The following is a 21,639-nucleotide window of genomic DNA, read 5'->3' on the forward strand; positions in this document are numbered from 1 at the left end:
ACTTTACTAAGTTCATCCTTTCTGAGATAGCATAACAAAACAGATTCCACACAAAATCTGAAAAACAATTTAAATATCTGAAGTTATTAAAATCTTCACATTCTTTATTTTTCTTAAAAGTTGAACATAAGAGAGAGTATTAGGATTTGGCATGTGACATAAGTAATACTGAAAGTGCAAAAAATAAAATGTCGACAAATCTGTCATGTGACAGAAAAATGATGAAGGTCGGTCTGCAATGGTATCAGCAAAGAAAGTTACTGCATTTTTCTGAGGCATGGTAACAGTGAGCAGGACTGTAGATTTTGATGCAGTAAGATGCACAGCTTCCCTGCAACGTTTCTTAGGAGAAAGGCTTCACAATCTTCATTGAGATGTAATTCTGTGGATAGAAGAATAGATGTTTGGCTTACTGAATTAAAACCACTATATTAAGAAATCACTCAGAGTAAGGCTGTGAATGAACATTTGAACTGTTTTCAACTGAGTACCATCAAGTTTTTAATAGATTAAACTAACTTGTGGTAGTTTCAGACATAATTAAACACAGACATTATCAGCAAACTGTGTGATCTTACAGGCAGGGAGTAGAGCAGGATCCCGACGAACAAGATAAGCAGCACAAGAAAAATCCCTCCAATGAAAAGCCATTTGAATCTGCGCCAGACTATGAACTTCATGGTCTTGCAAGGGTTTGTAAACCAGAAGAACGATGTGTCCGGGCGACTGTTGAATGGAGACATACGGCAATGTAAACATTGTGAATTCATGCGAAACAATTCACAGTTATATTTTAGAGAGTCATATTCCTACTTTGGTGGTTCCAGTTTGGGATTCATGTTGGGCTCATTTCTACCTTTCCCAGAAGGCCTCTCCTCCATCTCTTTCTCCTCCACTATTTCCAGTGTCATTTCTACTTTACCCTGCAAAATTTTGAAACACATAATTAAACAGCATCCAGGGGAAAACATAAAGAACTGTGCCGAGGAGATGGACATACACCAAGCTTGTGTTTCCCATCCTGCTCAGTTGCACATGGCCACCAGCCTCGCACAGACTTCTGGGAGAACAGTGACTTGGGCTGTGGCTTTTCGGCGGTGACAGATCCCATCATCCCTGGCAGCATCTTCAGGCTGCACTTTTCTGGCGTCTTCGCAGGGGGGATCAGATTGAGTAGGTCCAGCTCAACTGAACCTGTGACAGAAATTTGAAAGTAAATAAGTATGTCTTTGTTTTATATGGCTATACTGCATACATTAGATTCTATCTTTGTCTTTCAAGGCTTTTCCTTGCCATGGCAATAATTGGCATGAATAACAATACTGCTTCACCTAAGTAGTCATCCAGGGAGAATTTGTCATTGTCCCATATCTGGATGGTCAATTTAGGAGGAATCCTAAATTCAGTTTTGTCCAGGTTCCAAAAATGCTCCTGTGAAAAGATTTAACATATTTTATTCATATCATTGCCTGCTGAAAAGTTTCCACAACAAAACTGATGAGGTATTGAACAGCTCTGTTTCTCATCCATGATCTCACTCACCTTCCTTGAGACAACACACAGCTGTTCTGCAGGCAGGTATTCAAAGCCGAAGATGAACCTCCAGTTGAAGTTTCCATCTCCATCCAGGGATCTGTAGTGGACGTCAGTTTTCTGCTTGTCCTCCTCCATTCCTGGCATCCATCTAAAAACATTCACAAATTATGCATGTGTGAGTACAAAAATGCATGTTTAAACCTAAAAAAATCCAAGTACAGATTACAAATGAAGGGTTAAGGTGAGAGACAGACAATGTACCCTTTGACATAGATGTCACTCATGTTTTCTCCAGTGATACTTGTTTCATCCAGAGTGACATCAGTTGTGTTCCAAATGATGGCCCGCAAGAAGTACCTGTTTAAAATGTACTGTTATATTTCATGCTTCAATGCATTATATTAGAACATAACTGTTCTGTGCAGAGTTTCTTACTTCTTGGCTTTGCGTGGACTGATATCACATGGAGGCCCTGGCAAACCAAGGCACTTGGGGAAAACGTCCACCCACATTTGAATTCTTCCCTATATTTATAGAAAAACACTTTTAGATCAAGCAATTAGACAATAAGCTTGAAATGTTAACTTTGGAGAGTATTGTCTTTGTACTGTAAATTCTACAACTTCATAATGCACTAAAAATTTGTGCATTAGTACTATCGCTGTTGCTTTAACCTGGGACAGATTTGGCTGGTGGGAGCTGTACAGGGTTCTGGTTTCCACATGTTCTGGTACCAATCCCTGGTTTCTGAGGACATGCAGGGCCAGCCTCTCTTTGGCTGGGCCCAAGTGCGAGTGGATCACAGTGTTTGCTTCTGCAAAGGACATAAAGGTTAAAGGCCATTATACCATGGCCTATGAATGTTAATATCAGACACACAAACTGCCAACCTGAGGTCAAAGTCAAGTGTAGCAAGGCAAACATTAAATCAGGAAACGGTCAGTGAGACCGCACATAAAATAATAATTCTAACAATAATAAGATTGTAGGATTTTAGAGTAGGGTGTACCAAAATTTTGCAGGTTGTATTGGTTTCCTGAGAAAGACAGGGAGCTTCCATCTCCCTCTATCCTTGGAGGAGGGACACACCTCACACTGGCCACATTCTGGAGGATCTGAGAGGGCTTCAGTTGATCTCTCCACTGATTGATCCCTGACCTGTGAGAAAATAGAAGCATAGTAGCCTTGGACATCTCATTTGTTCATTCTAACAATATGCAAATAAGGAAGAGCTACACAGGCTTAGCTTTGGGAAATCAAAAAAGAGCTCACTCGACTGTTTTGTAGTATGTGATTTTTGTACTGCAGATGTGTTTTTTCTGTTCATATTTCAACTGGAAGTGAATATACATACTTACACACAGTAAGTCTGTGGCAGGCCACAGCAGGACCTGAAACGGGACAGGAGTCTGTTCTCCAAATCAATGACCGTCTCACCCACTTTCTCATCTCTGCTCACCAAGTCATAGTCATACACAGAGATCTTCAGATCCTTATCTTGAGGAAGGAAGCAGGATAGCTCGAACATCCTGGGTATTAATGGAGATGAGCACATTAAATGTTTATTGCTGCTTTGTGTTTTTAGGCTTCTAAATAATTTAAATGGATGAAAAATCTCTTTGTCACCTTCCAAACTCTGGATTGAGGGTGTTTGGTTTGTAGTTATCTCTGTCATCCAGTCTTTTTTTCCCAAGTGTAATTTTAACATATGGGTCACACTGAAATGAGAATGCAGAACTATCATCTTCTTCTTTACTTGACTTAATGAAATGTTCTGAGGTCAAATCTTTCTAGGAATTTGTTGTTATCACTGAACACATGTGGCGTCCTAGCTGTAGATTCATATGAAACTCACCTTGCCATTTCTGTCCTTAGGCTGGAGGTCGATACAACGCACCACATATATTCTGACAAGGCACTCCTGTGGTTCGCTCTCGGGAAGCTGACTGAACTGGCGAGGTGGGGTCGGGACCTCTGGATCATCAGGCAGTGGGTAAATCTTGAATGAGCCCTGCGCACCATATACAGTACCTTTAGTTATACATCTTGGCGAAACCAATTATGTTCCCAGATTGTCAATGGTAAAATACTTCTCTGCAGTTATCATTCTATATGAGGAATAAATTGCTATAAACTGCCCAGCAAACGAAAAACCACTGTACCATTTCATTCAGGATATTTTTGTTTGTTTTTTTATGTTTTTTTTTTTTTTTTAATCTATAGCTGGGAGTCACCAATCGTAATTTTGCTGTGTGGAAACACAATGACAATAAAGATTCTTGATTCTTCACTCTTGATTCTTGATTATTGGTTTCAGCTTCAACTGCCATTAACTGTGGTAAGCCATTCCTTCAGTCATATTGTCAATATAGTGAGTTTATTCCATTGCAGCAACAGCATAGTTCTGGATGTGTCTCTTTTATGACACAATATCTCAAAAGCTAAATTCTGTACCAATTCGTAGCTGCTTAATTATTTAGATTGAACTGAAATGCTTAAATGATCCACCAGAGGGTAGACAAAGGCTATGAAACGTACTTGAGCTATGGTACTAAAATAGCAACCATTGCTTTTACACCAGTTGTTCAAGCAGAGTGTCAGTCAGTTAAGTTTTTTTCACCTTGAACTCTCCCACCACTGAAGGATCACCTTCCTCATCTTCAATCTTTCCTCGCTGAAGATTGAAAGTCCTGCAGAAATCAGTCAGTCCCTGGAACTGGTCAACCTCTTCTAATTCAGACTTATAGACCTAAAAACCCCAATACACATGGAATCACTGTAAATCAAAACAGTTACATAACAAAAACAAACATAGTGCAATATTATTGTGTGCTTTCAACCAGGCTATGAGAGTTTGCACTTTATTGGCAAGTTTTGTTTAACTGCTCACAGAAAAACGTTTGTCCATGTTTTGATGTAATCAACTACAAACTTGTATCAATAAAAAAGACAAGAATAAGCAGTATTGAGCAATGTCCCTTTCTGTCATTGTTATTTTGTTTTATCTTGTAAAACCAACACAAACCCAAGCACAGATTAGATCAGGTTTTTTTTTTTTTTTAAACAATTTACAAAACACATTGTCACCTGTAATGTGTCGTATCCCTTTTTTAGGTACGGCCCACATTTTTTCTGCTCTCCAACAGAGGCATAGAACTTACTCCACCAGTCTACTGCCTCCTCCTCCTAAACAAAGGGCAACAATAATAACTAATGAACTCTTTACAAATGGTATCTATCAGTAGAATGGCCGTGAAAAGAAAAATCTCACCTTTTCTGCTTGAATCTGCAAAGTGGGGAGCAAAAAAAAAAGAATTCTTATTAATAAAAAAGAAGCACATATAGAAACCATGTCACACCATTTATATGGCTATTTTTTATTTACCTCAGTTTTCACAATAGGTCTCTCATCAATGTCTATGACAACATCTCCATGGACAGCAGTTATCATTGCCCCTGAAAAGTTAATGAGGAAAGATATAATAAACTCCTCATATGTGTCTGAGTGTATACGTGAACATGCGTGGCAGCATATGCATGTGTGGATACCTCTAGCAGACATGCAGGCTTCGACTTCATTGTTAAGGCGATACGGATCACATCGGAAGTCCTCCAGACAGTCAATGGTGCACTGTCCCACCACAGGTTTCCTACCGAAGGGTCTGTGGTCGATCACCTTCAGTACAATGGGAGGGGTGTACATCTCTTCTTTGGGAAGAGGCTATGTGAGCAGCGACACAACAGGCCATGTAAGGAAAATATTTCAAAAGTGCATTTGAAAAGTGCATTTGAAACTTTAAAGGTGTCTGGATATTTTCTCTAGAGAGTGTAAGGGCTGGTACCACTTTGAGTAGCAGCACTGATCCAGGGAAGTTAGGGTTGTTTTTGAAGTTTTTGATTGCAGCCGTTTGTACAATCTCACCACCACATTCCACTATCAAACTCGGGGAGGACACTGTGGCTAACTGGTAAGTCTTCATGTTCCTCAATCCCCACGTCAACACCTGGGGTCAAATAACAACATTAACACACTTTCATAAACTGACATAGGCAGATTAAGTGATTATCATGGCAGATAGAGATAAGTGAAAGACAGGAAAGCTACTAGGGATAAGAAACACAATCACAGCATAAATCTTGGGTTGGATCGGAAGAGGAGCAGAGTGCCTTGATGGCTCACCTCAATCGCAGTAAGCTGTACTACTGGCCTGATTCCCTGAGGAACCATGTAGAGCTTCTCCCCCCGCCGAGGAGGCACCAGAGGCAGATCTCCATCGCTGCCCTATAGAAACAACAAAAAAATCACTTCATTTATAAAGCGTCATAAACTTAAGATTGAGTATATTAACTTTCTTTCAGTGTTATCTTGACCTTGTCTTTCAGTAGGAGCTCAGCAGCAAGAAGTGCCTCTCCAGCACTACGACCCTTTCTGGTGACTGGGAACCACAGCAGCTTGGGACTGATATCCACACTGGGGTTCAGTTTTACCACAGGGGGGCATGTGCATCGACCCATTGGCTCATCTTTCCCCTAATGAACAAAGTACAGCAGCACATCAAGACTTAGTAAAGCTTTGTTATATCCAATGCCACCTCCAATTGCTTTACAAGGATACAACTGTTTATGATTGTGTGATTGAGAGACAAAATATTCAACACACCACTTGATCACGGTCATACAGCTCCAAGACCACATCAGGACAGTTGCGGGCAAAGGTCTGTGGGTCTCCATAGATTTCAATGTCCTCAAAGATAAGAGTCTGATCCCATGTGGGGTTCAGTGTGGCCCTTTTGACTTCCGTAGTCTTGCTCACATGTAGGAATGACACATGGGCATAGGGATCTGGGGAAGACCAGGTATTATCATTCCCACATTGACTTAGGAAAAAATGTCCATCAGGAATTGGTTTCATTTATTTCTTGTGATTTGTCTGTTTATAATGAGCCTTTTTTTTTTTTTTTACCTGAGAAGCTGTCCTTGTCCATGGCACAGAGATTTCTTGCCTGATAGACATACACCCTCAGTTGATAAACGTAAGACCCTGGAGGGAGATCATTTTCATCAACGTGCCAAACTGAATCGCTACTAAAACAGAATAACTTAAAAGAGCACCTAATAAGGCATAAGCACATATTTATACAGATTTTACAGACTTAACAAAATCGGTGTTATTTTGCATTAGGAATAAGCAGGAAGCAGTGCAAAAAGAAAAAGTAAGCCTTTAATCAGCATCAGTTTAAGGAGTTAAGTTTATCAGATCCCTCCACTTACGGGTAAAGTGGCAGGAAACTGTGGGTGTGTTGGCACCAAAGAGCTTGGCTGCATCCGTTTTACTGGCCTTTTCATCAATGTCGACCCCCTGTTAACAAAACATAGGCTGAGGTGCTTAAAAAAAACACACTTTGCTGCAAATGTTTGTGCTAATTTGAGAGAAATTAAAGCAAAGAATGCAGAACCAAAATAAACTTCCTTAGTTATTTACCAATATCTGCCAAGAACAGGCAAATGCAGGAGAATAATGAAAGGATATGACTCAGATGGTATAAATTAACCCCTGTTGCCATGACAACTGGCTTATTTGTGGACATTTAGGTGTTATGCAAGACTCACTAATGTCCCTTCCAGTTTGAAGATGGCAGAGGGACCGGTGCCCTGTGATGGGATCATCTTTCTCCTCCAGCGGCGGCGGCGAAAGGTGTCAGATGAGCGCTCCTTCCTGTGGAACTTCCAGCCAATCAGGGAAGAGTATTCCCAGCCTTCTCCTGGTTCTCGTCTCTGTAGAAAAGACAAAGAGAGAAGAAAAGATTCAGAGACTGTACTCATAACACGTGTCAAGTCTTTCTTTTTTTCTCTCTCATCTACCACATCCTCACCTCAGCAGCAGCCACTGTGTCAGATATCTTCTTTCTTGGTCTTATGAGTCTCCTTCTGCGGTGGACGTGGTACATCTTCTCTGCCGCAACCCAAGATTTAGGTTTATCATCGGGGGGAATGGTAACTCCATATTCCCAACCTAGGGTGAAAAGACACAGTTATACTCATACTATTTCAAACATGAAAATACAACAAAGAAAAGATTTTGCTACATAGCTTAGTTGTAATGTTCATGTTACCTTTCTCATCTACAGCTCTGTTGCTGTCAAAGCTCCAGGCACCCTCCCAAGTCCATCCAGGTGGACATTCAAACTCTGCTTTGCTCTGGGCTTTTTCTCCATTCTACATAACACAGACCCACATTCTATCAGTATCATTTTTGAGATAGCTGTAGTATTGTATGGTTCAGAAATTACAAAATTATTAGATTTTGTTATTGATGATTATGTTAGTAAGCCATTAAAGTATCTTATTTTACATATTACTAGTGATAAGTATGTCTCTTAGTACTGCAACTGTTGGCCATTTGATTCTTGATGAAGCACAATACCCACTCTCCATTTAGCACTATTTTTGGTCTCGACCACCAATTTCTGGGTTGAACGTCTGATTCTTTATCTGCTAAATGCTCCACTTTGTTAATCAGCTATTAACTACTTTGTCGTTATGTGGTTTGGCACTAGACATGTGTCATGCAGGTGGTTCATCAAAATATTTTTTTTGTCTTTTTTTCTTTTTTTTTGCTTAAATCTAAAAACAGCTGTCTGCTGTATTTGCAAAGAGAATTAACCAATGAGCTGTAAGATGTTAAGACACTCTGTAGAGCTGATGGGAAGTCCAGACTCAACTGGTATTTCTCTGTAATTGATCCCTTCTGTTGTTGAAATAAAACCATAGAGGAGAGTAACATTAAAATTTCTTGACTATTGTTCCAGCCAATCAACAATGTGATGTCATAAACACTACATCATAACCCAGAAGAAACTGATAACATTGGAAAAAAGCATGAACAAACAAGCCTTGTCCTGTTATCTTCATTCACATATTTCACATAGCGACCTGGAAATTAAATGTGTGTAAAGAAGTGTCTCTGTGTGTGTGTGACAGCATCACAGCATACCACGTCTGTGTATGGCTCTGCAGCAGGTTTCCACTCCCCACCTGGAAAGCGGGTTTCATTTTCAAACACTTCGTCTGTGAACTCTGTGTGGCCCGCATCTGCTTCTGTCAACAAACTGTAAGAAAACACCGTCACAACACACAGGTTGATGAGAGGCTTTGTGACTCAGACAGAAGCTATGTAAGACCATGATAAACATATCAGAATAGCTCAGGAAGACGGGCTTCAGGGAGCTGAGATTATTTACAAGAACAGCGGTGGGACAATGTAAGCACTTAAAAATTAAGAGGGATCAGGAGAGGGAAGGAGACCTCCTCAAACCAAAACACCGGCTGATGCCGAAATTCCTTTTTCATTTCCTGTGATTGTGTTGCTTCTGTTCTGTGGCTGGTACCATCAATAATTTATGATTACATAAGGGGTAACACCTGACAAGTTTTACTAACTACCACATTCAATAAATCAGGATAAATAATTTCTAAGTGAGAATCACATAAATGGGATTTTAAATGTGCATTATATTTGTGTGAATTTGGAAGACCATACCAGTTGAAAAGGAAGAACTTAAATTGTGGACCTAAATAATGTTACCAAGTTGAGTTTGTAGCTTAGATCTGAGGCCAAGATGCAGGGGAAAGAAGAGAGAGCAAAAAGAAAATGTGAAAATGGATTGGGTAAGAGTAAGACAGTGAAAGTCTGTAACAGGGATGGGAGAGAGGGAGACTATGTAGGCAAGAAAGAGAGCACTATGTAGCCTTATCTTATTAGACAGGGATGTTTAATAATATTGCATAGAATCACTATTTACTATTGTGGTAATGCTCACAGAAATTAGTGACTTTGCTCTCCAAGTTTTAAAAGCTACAATGACAATAACAGAAATTCAGAGGCTCGGGAGCTCTATTTTATAACTAAAACAGAAAAGCAAGATCAACATCTGTAATATATGTAACTGAACAAGCGATATTTGCAGCATGTTACATGTGGAATTCTTAGCCCCCACATCATCCATTACATTCAAGGAATGTACAGCTTGTCAAGTGTTACCCCCTCCTCCATGTCCAGCAATAACAGGATGTTTGCACTTGAAACTATAAAAGCCTGGAATCTCGTAGGACTAAAAATGTTTGATAAAAGTGAGTTTCTTAAGCTTACCATCTCTCAGGCTCAAAAAACCAGTCCTCCTCCCATTCCCATCCAAGTGGTGGTAGAAAATACTCCTTTTTAAGCTTCACCTTTCCAGTCACATCTGAGAATTTATAGCGACCAACCAGGCCGGTGGTTCCCCATTTGCCAAACACTTGAGCCTGGTTTTCATACTGCAATAATTTATACAAACCACTGTAAAGTCAGGAACCAAAAATATGGGGATGTATTTTTTAAAAAGGTAATATTTAATGTAGATACTGTACCACTTCAGCATAAACACTGAAGTCTCCCTCTGAGAAGCTATTGAACTTCGTTTCACGAGCAGAGAGGCTGAGCCACATGTTGACCCGCAGCTGAACAGGGATCTTCAAACCTTTGTGTTTGTCCATGGGGTACTAAATCAAAAATATGAAAGTGAGAAGTCTTTGTGAAATTTACAATGCTGAACGCTGCTAATCTTTGCTATGTTATCTTTATAAGAAATGTTTATCCCATTAGAGTGAATCTGGCTTCCATGCTGACTGGTCTTGTACCTGCATGAAGATGGTCTGGGTCTTTCCGCAGTGTTTGCCACAGGCCTGTTCGCTAAAAGTAGAATACAGGATCTGGTTTGCTGGGACTCGGGCATAAGCCAACCGCTTCTCTCCTCTCAACATCCATATGACCACATCCGGCATGCTGTTCTGAGGCTGATGGGCACATATCATTTCAGTCATAATAAAAATGAAACTGTATCTCTATGAGATTCTTGACCAATTCAACAATTACTTTTTTTTCCTAACCTCTTCAGCCAGCTGCTTGATTCTGTCCAACCAGTCTTCAATATCACCAACAGTAGCCTTGACATCTGTGGCCTCTTCTCTCATGCGACTAGCCATCTGTTTGATACTCTCCACAGCAGTATGACGCAACTTTTTCATTTCCAGATCTAGCTCTGTAATGTTGTGCTGACCCTCCAGCGATGGAAATTGGAGACTGTCAAAACCAAAAGCAGAGTAATTAAAGATCAAAATTTGACCAGTCAAATGTATCTGATCTTCCTGAAAAAAATGCAGCTATCTAATGAAAAGCTGCAATACAGCACAGGTCTAGTGTGGGATGTGTCTGGTCCTGTCTTACCTGTTAAGATCCTCAATCATGTGGTTGATAAGCTTGAGCCAAATCTCTCTCAGGCGTTCATCAGGGACCTTGGCTAGGATGGCTGTTTTTAAAGAAGTAAGGTGGGACTCCTAAAATAAATCACAAAGACGAGGCAAAAAGAGATGAATGAGCAGCACTACCTGTATAGACCTGTACAAGATTCATTTACATATTACGTTAATATGCCTCTGTGACCTATTCTCACCAGTCTGTCAGCAATGAAGAGGAGAACATTGACAGAGTCCAGGCGGTAGCTGATGTCTTCCCAGTAGGAAGTGACGATCACTACAGGCTTAGTGTTGGCCCAGGGAAGGTAATAGTAGTGATTACCTACGCAATAAATACATCAAATTATTTTAAACACATGTTCTGGTGATAGTCATTCTCTTTGGCTTCATTGCTCCTTAGTCACAAACACTGACTTAGAGTATGTTTGAACAAGTAAATGTCCAATGTTACAGTATATTCATGTTGTGAAATATTACATAATCCATTTGTGATTTCATCATGCCCCCGAAAAAACTTGCCATTCTTAAAATCAGCAATAAAAAGTTACATTTTTTGTGTCATGAAAATATTAGAAGCTAAAAACAGGGTCATGGTGCAGAAACTAGTTTTAATAACTCTAAATGATTACATGGAAAAAAGTTTAGTCATTTATGAATTGCTGCAGGCTTTTTTATATTCGCTTCATACCATCAAATACAGCAAAGCTGTACTGGGTGGTGGACGCCAGGGGCTTGCAGGTGGAATCCAGCTTGTTTCCATAATTACCAATGCTGACTTCAAACTGGATTGGCTCTCCTGGCTGTTGGAGCATGCATGCACTGTGGAAAGCAGCGCAAAGAGAATACTTCCTCCTCCGCTGGTATTTCTGCACCCAATAAAATGCAGTGTGGCATTGTTAGAAGGTAAGGCAATTGTCTCTGTTCATGACCACAACCACCCATCTTATAACCAACATTATAAAAAAAATTGTCAAAGAAAAAATAAAGTGAACATATGACAACAAACAGGAGTAATTACAATATGATATGCTTTAAGTACATAGTGTGTACCTGTGCAACCAGGATGTCATCACTAGAGATTTCATCCACATTCTTATCAACCTTTCCATCCAACTGAGAGGACAGTTCAACAAGGACCCTTCCTCTGTATGCCACCCCTTCTCCCTGGAAAAAATTGAAATGCAAAAACCTCATGTAGGAATCATCATGAAGGTGAAATATTATGCGTCTGTACTCCATATTGAGCCTTCAGCGCTGACTTGATGATGGGTAGTCTTACCTTTCCTAAGTTGAGTTCGTCGTACGGGTCAGGCAGGCCAGTGAATTCTCTTGGGCTACCGTACAGATTGACATAGCAAGGCCCAAAAGCTGGGAGAAAACCGACCTCCGATGCTGCAGTGCTCACTGTGATACACAGACACTTAACATAAAAACCCAACAATAATTCAACAGTCATAATTAAGATTGTCATGTGGTGAACCACAATCTGTCCATTTACTTCTATAAATTTCATGATCAAATCTAATGAAAATGAAATATGTTAAAACTTGAGAAGTTTTTATGCTATAAGGTTATATTTTTTTAAAACAAAAATACAACTCATGCAGATGACCATGTTGTACGTACATTCAGTAACCGGGTTGCCATTTTCAGCCGGTGCATCTGTTTGGAATTTAAACAGAGAACAATCACATAAATTAAATGTCATTTTGCAATAGGAATATTTTAACCACTGAGATATTACAATATTACCCTCAATCTCTCCACCAGAGGAAGATATTTTGCTCAGATTCAGATAAGTTGTTCCGATGGCATCATTCTTGCTAAAACGATCCCTGAAAAGGATAAACTGACAGGTCAAGTATTGGTGGTGGTATTATCCTTTGAGAAGCTGTCTGTGAATAAATACCATCTCTTACCAGTCATACATGGTCAGCTTGATGCGTTCACACATGGATGGGAACTAAAGAGGAAGAGATCATTTTTGCTGACCGTTAAAGCGGTTTTATGATTGAAATCAAGCACAAAATAAGACAATTCTCAATATGGATCTTTCCTACTTTGACTTGCAAGTTGATGAGCTGATTCCACTCTGGGTTAGCATTTCTCTCAATTATTCTGGTGCACAGCTATAAGGAAAAAGATATGTTTGTAAATTAATTCTATTCATAGAGTAAGAAACACTCTATGATCTTATATGATGTACCTTCTTCCCAGCAAAGCTGACTTCCAAATATGGATCTACCAAGTTTTTCCTATCCGAGTCTCCTCGAATGGCTTGCTTTACTGTCTGAACAATGGCATCATCCACTGAAATGCAAAGATGTTTCTAAATAGAAGTTTCTTGCATGGATTTGTTTTCAACAGGCCTAAAGGGGCACAGGGATTTATAAAGTTTTACATCGCTTACTCTGTGGCATATCCTCGGCACGATAGACTTTAAGAGTTAGGGCAGCCAACCGCATCGTGACACCAGCTGGAACCAAAAGATTACTCTCTATGTCGTCCTGCTCGTCACTTAGCTCTCTCTTCTCGGACTGCAGACAGGATGGGGGGAGAGGAGAGGAGAGGTCAGTTTCAACACTGCTATGATAGAGGAGTTTGATGTGAAATGATAAGGTACCCGTACCGGTGGCTCATCTCCAGTGCCTGCAACTATTATGCTGACTTTCAGGTAACCCTTGGGCCCCAAGCCGGCATCATCAGGATCACCCAGGAGGAGCCATTTCCTCATTATGGCATGACCTAAACATGGCACAATATTTAACACTTTCAACATCTAAAAACAGTGTGTACACAGACATCTTAGCTTTTCACACATTATTAATGGAAAAACCGACCAGGTTCATCGTAGATGTAGCCAACATCCAGCTAAATATACAAGGAAAAATTGAAACGTTAAAAAATTAGGTTAAGAAAGCCACAATTCCAATTCCAAGTGAAGGATTTAAAAGCATTTAAATGAGCATACCTTAAACTCTCCTATTAGACTGTCAGCTCTGAGGGAGATAGAGTCATAAACCTGTAAGAAAACAAACCAGACGCAGAAATTACTTGATTTTCACAGCAAACAGCAGACTGTAAACAGCAAAAACGAAGCTGCATTATAACACAAATAGGTTATCTACGCACCCGAAGACTAATGCTCTCATCAAACAGTTTAGAGGGAAGCATGTTCACATTGTTGAAAAACATCTGAGGGACAGAAAACAAAGTTGTAATTTCACATGTTTATTCTGTGGTCACTGTGCAATACATTTTGATGGCAGACACACTTCGATATCAGCGATTGTGGCAAGTTGTAGAACTTACAGTTTTTTAAGCTGATGCTTTGGCTAAAGCGGAGACAAGGAAAAATGCATATGAGAGGAATTAGCGACAAGAAAAAGCTGAGAGTACGGTGCTCAATCTCCAAAGAAGCCGTCATGTGACCACTGCTGAAAAAGAGAGAAATGTCTCAGAATGTTACTGAAGCTCTGTGAGATTATTTAGCAAAGATAGAAGACAAGCAGATGTTAAAAAAAACAGACAGGCGACGCAAAAGGCAAAAAATATTTAAAAATCAGTAAAGTAATAACAGAACTTGTGGTGATGGCCTCGTTACCTCATCAAAAAATGGGTTATTTCCTCTTCTAATTCTCGTTCTGTGTTGACGTCCACATACATTCACCTTAACCACTGGCTTGATGTTGTTACCAGGCAGCTGCCGACCCTCGATAACCCGAACACGAATCTGTACATTGCAAGCAAAACCAAGGCAGCTGAACAAACAGTGACACAATTTATCTGGATTGTCTTTCTGAAAGGCCCAATTTGCTCATTTGAGTTGACAAACATCAACTTATTCAGTGCTCAAGCAAATTTCTGGGAGCTGGGAACAAAATTATATTATGCTCCCAAAGAAAATCACATGTGTGAAACTAAAAGGATGCTGGCATGTTTGCAGTGCTTTAATATGAACAATAATGTTATGATTCCCTATCTATTGCCACGGATGACCTTGACTGTACAACTGGTGAAATCTTTTATGTGATCAACAATAAGAAATCCCTTTTAAATTGATATCTATGATTATCCAGTAATTCAGACGAGAGTATTCTAAAACCAAACAATACCTGGAAGTCCTGAGGCTTATTGGCCAGGGCTCTGTGCCTCGTACGGCTATGACGGATTGGCTTATGGCAGGGTTTCTTTGGCTGGTTTGGTGAAGTGGGAGTTCCTGGACTTCCACCCTGACCTCTGCATTCTGTGTCTGCCATTCCCTCATCATCATCCTCGCTGCCTGCTGTGGTGCAAAACCACAAAAATCATGAGTGGAAATTAATATTTAAAATATGCTTTGAATTGTTTCCCCATAGTTGTTTCTTTGTATCCACTGTGAGCACACACCCTGTCACTGGAGGAAAAGCTACACTGTGGTAGCTTCCTAACAACATGGAAGATACTTTTTGTTGGCAAAAATGTGGCCGAACAAACAGAACTTTGTTTCTGCCAGGTCAAAATTTCCTTTGAAATTGACATTACAGTTGCTTTTTGAATAGTAACAACAGCAGCCAGTAAGAGTATTGCACTTATTCAAAGTAATCGCATCTCTGTGGTTCAAAGTGGCTCAATGAGTTGTTGTGCCGAGAAACAGAGCAGGGGATGGCATGCAGTAAAAACAAGAAAAAAACTCAAACCCAGCACTCCATGTGGTTTGCACCTTAACCACTCCGCAATCAGGTTGCCCCCATAAAGTGTTCCATTTTAAAAAGTTATGTTAGTGAGGTTTGCGGACACCTGTTACATTTTATTTTTAAAAGATCTGTTGTAAATGTTATATTAAATCTCTGTCTTTTTATTGCATTTTTTATACCTTTTCAATGTGGAATTGTTCACTGATTGATATTCATCCTTGTGTTTTGTGCAAATTATTCTGACTTAAATACCATTTTAAAGACAAATTAACTCTTTGCATATCTGCGGGAAACAGAAAATGACAGAATGATAAAAGTAGAAAAACAAGAAAAGCACTCAGGGAGCGCAGTACTCCGCCAAGGCTGCTCAGTCATATGATTTCTGACAAATAAGTCCTGAAAAGTCCGCAGCAGTGGATTTGTAGTAGGATCGCAATCATCAGCAGGCAGCTGACGTAGCGTTCACTCGTTGTCATGGTTACAGTGACGCCGTGGCACTATCTCGCAATGATGCAGAAATCTTTAACAAATCCGTGGTTCCAGACTATAAGCCGCATCACTGCCAAAATCTAAAGAGGTGGTCCTTGTGTCATTGCTGACCTTCCCTGAAAATTTCATCCAAATCCGTTATTCCATTCTTGAGCAATGTTGCGCACAGAAAGACAGACAGACAAATATATGCCAATCGTCATATGACTCCGCCGCGTTCCTTGGCAGAGTAAAAATACGGAACCCTCTTGGTAACAGTTCAATAAACTCCTTTCATACAGTGAAGGGATTAATGCCAGTAAGTGCAATGCACTTTCTGGCAGCTGTTGTAGCTATTCACAGAGCAGTTTCAATATTACTGCTAAGCCCTGTAAGATTTGACATGTCACCAAAAAGAAACAAAGTTCTGCGGGTACCTCCCGTTTGATTAATGTCAACAAAAAGCGTGTGTCGCGTTGTTGGGACGTTAGAACAACATATGAGACAAGCATAACCAGAAGTGTCTGACAGACTCCCACACACTGTCCAACTTACAAGCACATATTTATTAGTATTTGGTTTTGGTGATAGAACTCCATCAAGTAATTAAAAATTTAAAAATTAATTAAATTAAATTAATTAAAAAAAAATAAAATAAATCAGACATGAGCCTTCTTCTGGAGTATGACAGAAAAGTCAATTTATCCTAATTTTCTGAAGTTAACTTCTTACCAACATCTATGTTAGACATGTCTCCATCAAACTGCTCATTCAGGTTTGGAGTGATGTTGGCAGGTGGCTCATATCCAATGAGCAAATTAATGTTTGCCTGCAAAAGAACACAATTACCTAGCATCACCAGATGTTTACTACAAAATATCACATTGTAGATTTTAACAGAATCAACACATTAATTAGGGCTTATACAGATCCGAGTCATTCACAGCTGACAGGTAAAATCCATTTTCATAAAACAATTAGACAACATAATATGCAACCCCATGGAATCCATATAGGATCAAAAAAATCTGCTAAATGTATTCACCCCAATATACTGTTGTTTCTCACTGTTCAAGGGCACATTCTTGGATGGGAGGGACTTCACATTACCACTAGCCAAATCTCTTAATGAGATGTTTGCAGAGCCAATGAATCTGGAAAGCAATCACACAAATTTGCATTTGGTCAGAATCACTTAAATCATATATTAACAAAAGAAACAAGAAAAGCACTCAGAGAGGGCAGTACTCCACCGAGGCTGTTCATTCCCCCATATGGCATTGTCAGCATATTTTTGCAGAAATGCAGCATTTTTTTATTAGTTTCTGATGATTAAAAATCACGGCAACATAGAATGTGACCATTTAATATAGACGTACCCACAAACAAAATGATCTTGCGCTGAGCACAGGCATGTGCTATGCATGTGTACATTATGCACGGATATCAAATTGCGTGACCTAAATATGTAGTGGGCGGCAGGAATTGATGGGACTCAGAAACACCTCCACAATCTAATCAATTGTTCCTTGTATTATATTCAATAGATAAGTCCCGATAAGTCCGCAGCGGTCGATTTGTAGTAGGATCGCAATCATGTGATCGTCAGCAGGCAGTTGACGTAGTGTTCTACTCTAAAGAAATCCAGACTACAAGCCGCATCATTGCCAAAATCTAATGAGATGGTCCTTGTGTTAGTTCTGACCTTCCCTAAAAATTCCATCCAAATCTGTTAGTCTGTTTTTGAGTAATGTTGTACATAGACAGATTCATAGAAGGACAAACGTATGCTGATCGTCACATAACTCTGCCACGTTCCTCGGCAGAGTAATTACACATGATTAAAAAGCTACAAGTGTGAGAACATTTTGGTTCCACATTCTGTGATGAAAAGTGAGCTCCTCATAAAGTAACTGGATGGAGTGTTTGTTTTTGTAACTTCTTGTTGCTCTGGATGATTGACCGTTTCCACTTCCCAATTTCACTTCTTCACATGAATAACCAAGCAACAACACCTACATTGTTACTTTGCCAAGCAAACAGAAGTCATGTACCAATGATTAATAACCACAAAGGATTGCAACACATTGGACATTTTCTAAAGTCATACCAAACCATTACAATTTCAACTTCATGATTTTTTGCAGCTACAAATATGATGCTGAGACAGTGTTCTTGACCCTAAGGACAAAATCACCCTTTTCTGACTAATTTTGGCAAAAGAGATATTTAGAAGAAGCTGTAGCACTTTCCAAGACAACAAATAATGTTTTTGTTCTGTGACAAACACCAGTGATTACACAGACAAGAAAGAGTGTATGAGGAAAAACTGGAGAAATGGAAATCATCAACTTGTACCACAGGCATGTACTGCAAGCTCTGTGCCCAGTTTAAGGGTGGACAAATACAGAGCCACAGAGGCGAGAGAATAGGCAATCTTAAGTGACCAACATAAAAACAGCCACAATCATACTTAGGGTTATGCTCAGAGTCTCTTTTTCTTCTCTATTGATCTCAACAGATGTTCCATTATTCATGATTGCAGAGTGCTTAGAAAACAGTCTCATCTGTGGAGAAAATATGGCATTGGAGATTTATTGTTTCTAATTAGCCTATATAACTGTCCACCCACTAGGACACAAAGATTTCAGCTCTAGTCTCAAGTATATGCTCCTTTGAAAATGAAATGTTTGACTTTAAAACTACAATGAAGGAAAACCATAATTTTCTTGGCATACTGATATAACGTCATCTACAGATGCCAGCTTTCAAACAAAGCTAATGGGATATGATTAAAAAAAAAAAAAAAAAAAAAGGAATTGAGCAGTCACCAGTGCCAGTTGAGCTGCTGGATATGGCTTATCTTGTTTGGGCCCACAGATACCCATCTTTGGCTGTGTGAGTCACATTCCTGTTCTTCATTTTCCTGGATTTTAGATGTGGGTGAGAGCTGGTGACTGCATTTCCTAACACATTTCCAGAGTTATTTTCTGCATAAATTAATTTCGGCACTGCTACAAGTCATCGCAGATGCACTAATGACAAGCCTGCGCAAGCTCTGTTGTTCACCCCTCTCAAGCAGTGCAAGCAGAGCTCATGGAAAAAAATATTTAAGTGCATGAGTGGCTGAAGCAGACATCCCTCCACCCTCACCCCTGTTTATATTGTTCACAATCAGTCAGTGGAGTGACTCAGTGGAAATGTTATGGCTTTGTAGTTTCGTGCCTGCCCTTCAGAACATATAATGACTTAGACTGGCAATGCTATGCATGTATGTGCCTAAAAAAAGGATAAAAAAGAAGAGTCATTAATGAAATATATAGCAGTCTTAATCTAAGGTAAGGGAGGTGAAAAAAACAGACGGTTTTATTTCCTTTTAAGGCAACATTCCTAGCCAGAGCTGCAGCGGTATTGTGAGGGAGTCAAAGCAATTTCTTTCCTTGCGCAGCAAGTCTTAACATGGTCGCAGTGAGTACTGTGCAGCTCAGGAAACTTGCAACATGTTACTCCTCAAGGAAAAAAAAATAAATCCTAATCACTATTTTCAACCATGCTCTGAACAATAAGGAGTTATACTATTGGTCAGCGAAGTGAAACAAACACTTTCACAGCTTATAATTACCTCACAAGGTAAATGTTTTGGGTGGGATGAGGTTTTCCCTTTCACTCATTACCTGCATTACCTGGCATAACATGCTGTTTTTTTAGGAGAGGGATTTCTGTAATGACCACTCACACTGAGAGGGAAGCAGTTGACGGAGGCCCTTCACCACAAAGACAGGAGTGGGTTTGAACGATCAGTAATTTGTCATTCAGGGACATAGGTTGTGGGTCATTTATTCATTTATCCCACACCTGTCCGGTTTAGGACAATTTAGGCTTAGGCAAAGTAGCACAATTACAACGTGCCATATATCCGTGTGATATTGTCTTAGTTTAACGATTTCGATATACATACTTGTGTTTTCCGATTGTTTCATAGTCTTTTACAACTATTTCGATGAATGAGGAGGCATCCAAATGAGATCCTTTCAGATCAAATTCAAGGACCTGTAATGACAAGAAAGGGGGAATTACAATCAACAAATTAACTTTGACTCAAGTGAGTAACTATTTCATACTAAGCAAAATCAACTAACTGTAACTGCCACATTTTACAGTTTAAAGTACATTTCCTCACTTACTTCATTCCAAACTGGATTCAGCTCATTGTCAATTGCTTTGGTTTTTTTCTTTTCACCTGGAAGGACAATGAAAGTAAATTACTGAGGAATAAAGCAACAACAACAAAGAAAAGTAGCTCTATATCAAATACACTCAGTGGACACAAACAACCACAAATTACTGTATCAATAATTTTACAATCACTGCAAAGCAAAACTTACTGCACTAAAGGATTTTTTTCAGAAATAGTAATGATAATAGTAAATAAAATAAAAAAGCTTTAGGGCCTTAAACTGGTGATGTATAGGGACACTGGGTTATTGAGCTTATAAGGATGCATTCTTGTTTTTTTTTTTGTTAATGCTGACCTCAATTAATCGACTAAAAGATTAACTGTTGCTACCTTCACTTGTTGGCATCATAAACTGGTGGGTTGTACTAATTAATAATATTTTATTTAATGTAAAATGCTGGTTAACTGTTGCGACAACACTTGCCACATGCCTGTGCAACCCCCCTCTTGGTGCCGTAATGGCCTCCTCTGGTAAACCAAAGTGTAAAAAGGTTTGTAGGCTGCGTTAGAATAAACTGGTTCACAACCAGCCTACCTGTGCAAAACTACAGCTGATATTTTAGACTATTTATTAACTTTTATTGAGTGAGTTGTTGGCATGTGTTGAATGATAATGTGCAAGCTGATATGCACAGTGCACCAACGGCACACATTATAACAGCATTAAATATATGATTTGGTTATAGAATAATGTGATTGTCAGCTTCCTATGGCTCTTAAATGGCTTTATATAGTATTTTTCCAGCAGTGTTTATCGTTATTTTTAAATTGTGCAATTTAAAAATCTTTTATTAGTTTTAACATTTTATTTTTAACTTATTTTTAGACTAGACGAACAGTCTAATAGAAATTTCCATTTAAATGACTGGAAAATAAGTCACAAGGAAAACGCCTACTGCTAAAATATGACATTTATGCTCCTGGTAATACATGAGTAAACTGCAACAAGTTATTACTGTGAATGTGATTAAAAGCAAAGGTTGTCAAAGAAGACTGTAGCTTAAAAGGAAGTGAAACACTGTGCATGATCAATCAAATAGAAAAAAAGACTTAACATACATAAGCATACAGCTGTTTAACATTTTTAAGAGAGATTTCTCACCTCTAAAGACAACCGTAGCAATTGGATCCGGATTTCCAAGCCTCTTTTTGGGGATCCCACTAGCGGACTCAACAATGACGCGCAACATTGTTAATTAAGTCCCAGTTTAATCAGAGAAACGTCTCATGTTCCGTCGAGAGCGATGGAGCTGCACAGAGGAACTGAAAGGCACAGATGTAGGAGAGAGGAGTGGATACCAGAGAGCAGCCTCACCCATGAGTCACAGCTGCCACCCAGCCAGAGGGGGTGTCAGGCAAGAAACAGAAAGCACTGTAAAGAACAGCTTACCAATCTCTTTGTATTTACAAAATGCTTCACATTTCTTGCCT

The 21,639-nt window shown here is 39.4% G+C and overlaps 1 protein-coding gene across 2 annotated transcripts; it reads right to left on the reverse strand.

The window, feature by feature from the left end:
• Positions 1-78: 78 nt before the first annotated feature.
• On the reverse strand, positions 79-21,478 carry myofl (myoferlin like). 2 transcript variants are annotated; one of them, XM_023263931.3, is made up of 54 exons: positions 21,311-21,478; positions 20,156-20,211; positions 19,930-20,021; positions 17,017-17,125; positions 16,704-16,800; positions 14,943-15,112; positions 14,432-14,560; positions 13,960-14,022; positions 13,799-13,849; positions 13,668-13,698; positions 13,457-13,572; positions 13,238-13,364; positions 13,034-13,137; positions 12,888-12,956; positions 12,747-12,790; positions 12,580-12,662; positions 12,454-12,489; positions 12,107-12,231; positions 11,878-11,991; positions 11,516-11,693; positions 11,025-11,149; positions 10,799-10,908; positions 10,462-10,654; positions 10,213-10,368; positions 9,943-10,074; positions 9,686-9,849; positions 8,531-8,645; positions 7,650-7,752; positions 7,410-7,549; positions 7,147-7,311; positions 6,808-6,895; positions 6,500-6,577; positions 6,197-6,378; positions 5,908-6,066; positions 5,717-5,818; positions 5,379-5,540; positions 5,086-5,257; positions 4,922-4,992; positions 4,808-4,822; positions 4,624-4,722; positions 4,157-4,285; positions 3,392-3,547; positions 3,163-3,254; positions 2,895-3,065; positions 2,546-2,694; positions 2,211-2,350; positions 1,972-2,060; positions 1,798-1,893; positions 1,543-1,684; positions 1,332-1,431; positions 1,001-1,194; positions 814-923; positions 579-726; positions 79-382 (listed from the first exon to the last, which is right to left on the reverse strand). In XM_023263931.3, exons 1-54 carry the CDS (start codon positions 21,396-21,398, stop codon positions 344-346), a joined length of 6,168 nt encoding a protein of 2,055 aa, XP_023119699.2. In that variant the 5' UTR covers positions 21,399-21,478; the 3' UTR covers positions 79-343. The 2 variants fall into 2 exon arrangements, with proteins under 2 accessions (XP_023119699.2, XP_054874941.1); XM_055018966.1 differs by lacking the exons at positions 14,432-14,560; positions 14,943-15,112; positions 16,704-16,800; ... (2 more) ...; positions 20,156-20,211; positions 21,311-21,478 and adding an exon at positions 14,140-14,377.
• Between the last annotated feature and the right edge of the window lie 161 nt (positions 21,479-21,639).

This window comes from Amphiprion ocellaris, chromosome 16, assembly GCF_022539595.1.
Source record: "Amphiprion ocellaris isolate individual 3 ecotype Okinawa chromosome 16, ASM2253959v1, whole genome shotgun sequence".
Lineage (NCBI taxonomy): Eukaryota > Metazoa > Chordata > Actinopteri > Pomacentridae > Amphiprion > Amphiprion ocellaris.

Coding starts and splice junctions, on each gene's coding strand:
- myofl (XM_023263931.3), bottom strand. CDS start 21,398: ATGTTGCGCGTCATTGTTGAGTCCGCTAGTGGGATCCCCAAAAAGAGG. Junction 7,753..8,530: donor CAGAGCCATACACAGACGTG/GTATGCTGTGAT, acceptor TGTGTTATGTAG/AATGGAGAAAAAGCCCAGAG. Junction 2,695..2,894: donor CTGCCACAGACTTACTGTGT/GTAAGTATGTAT, acceptor ATTTTCTCACAG/GTCAGGGATCAATCAGTGGA.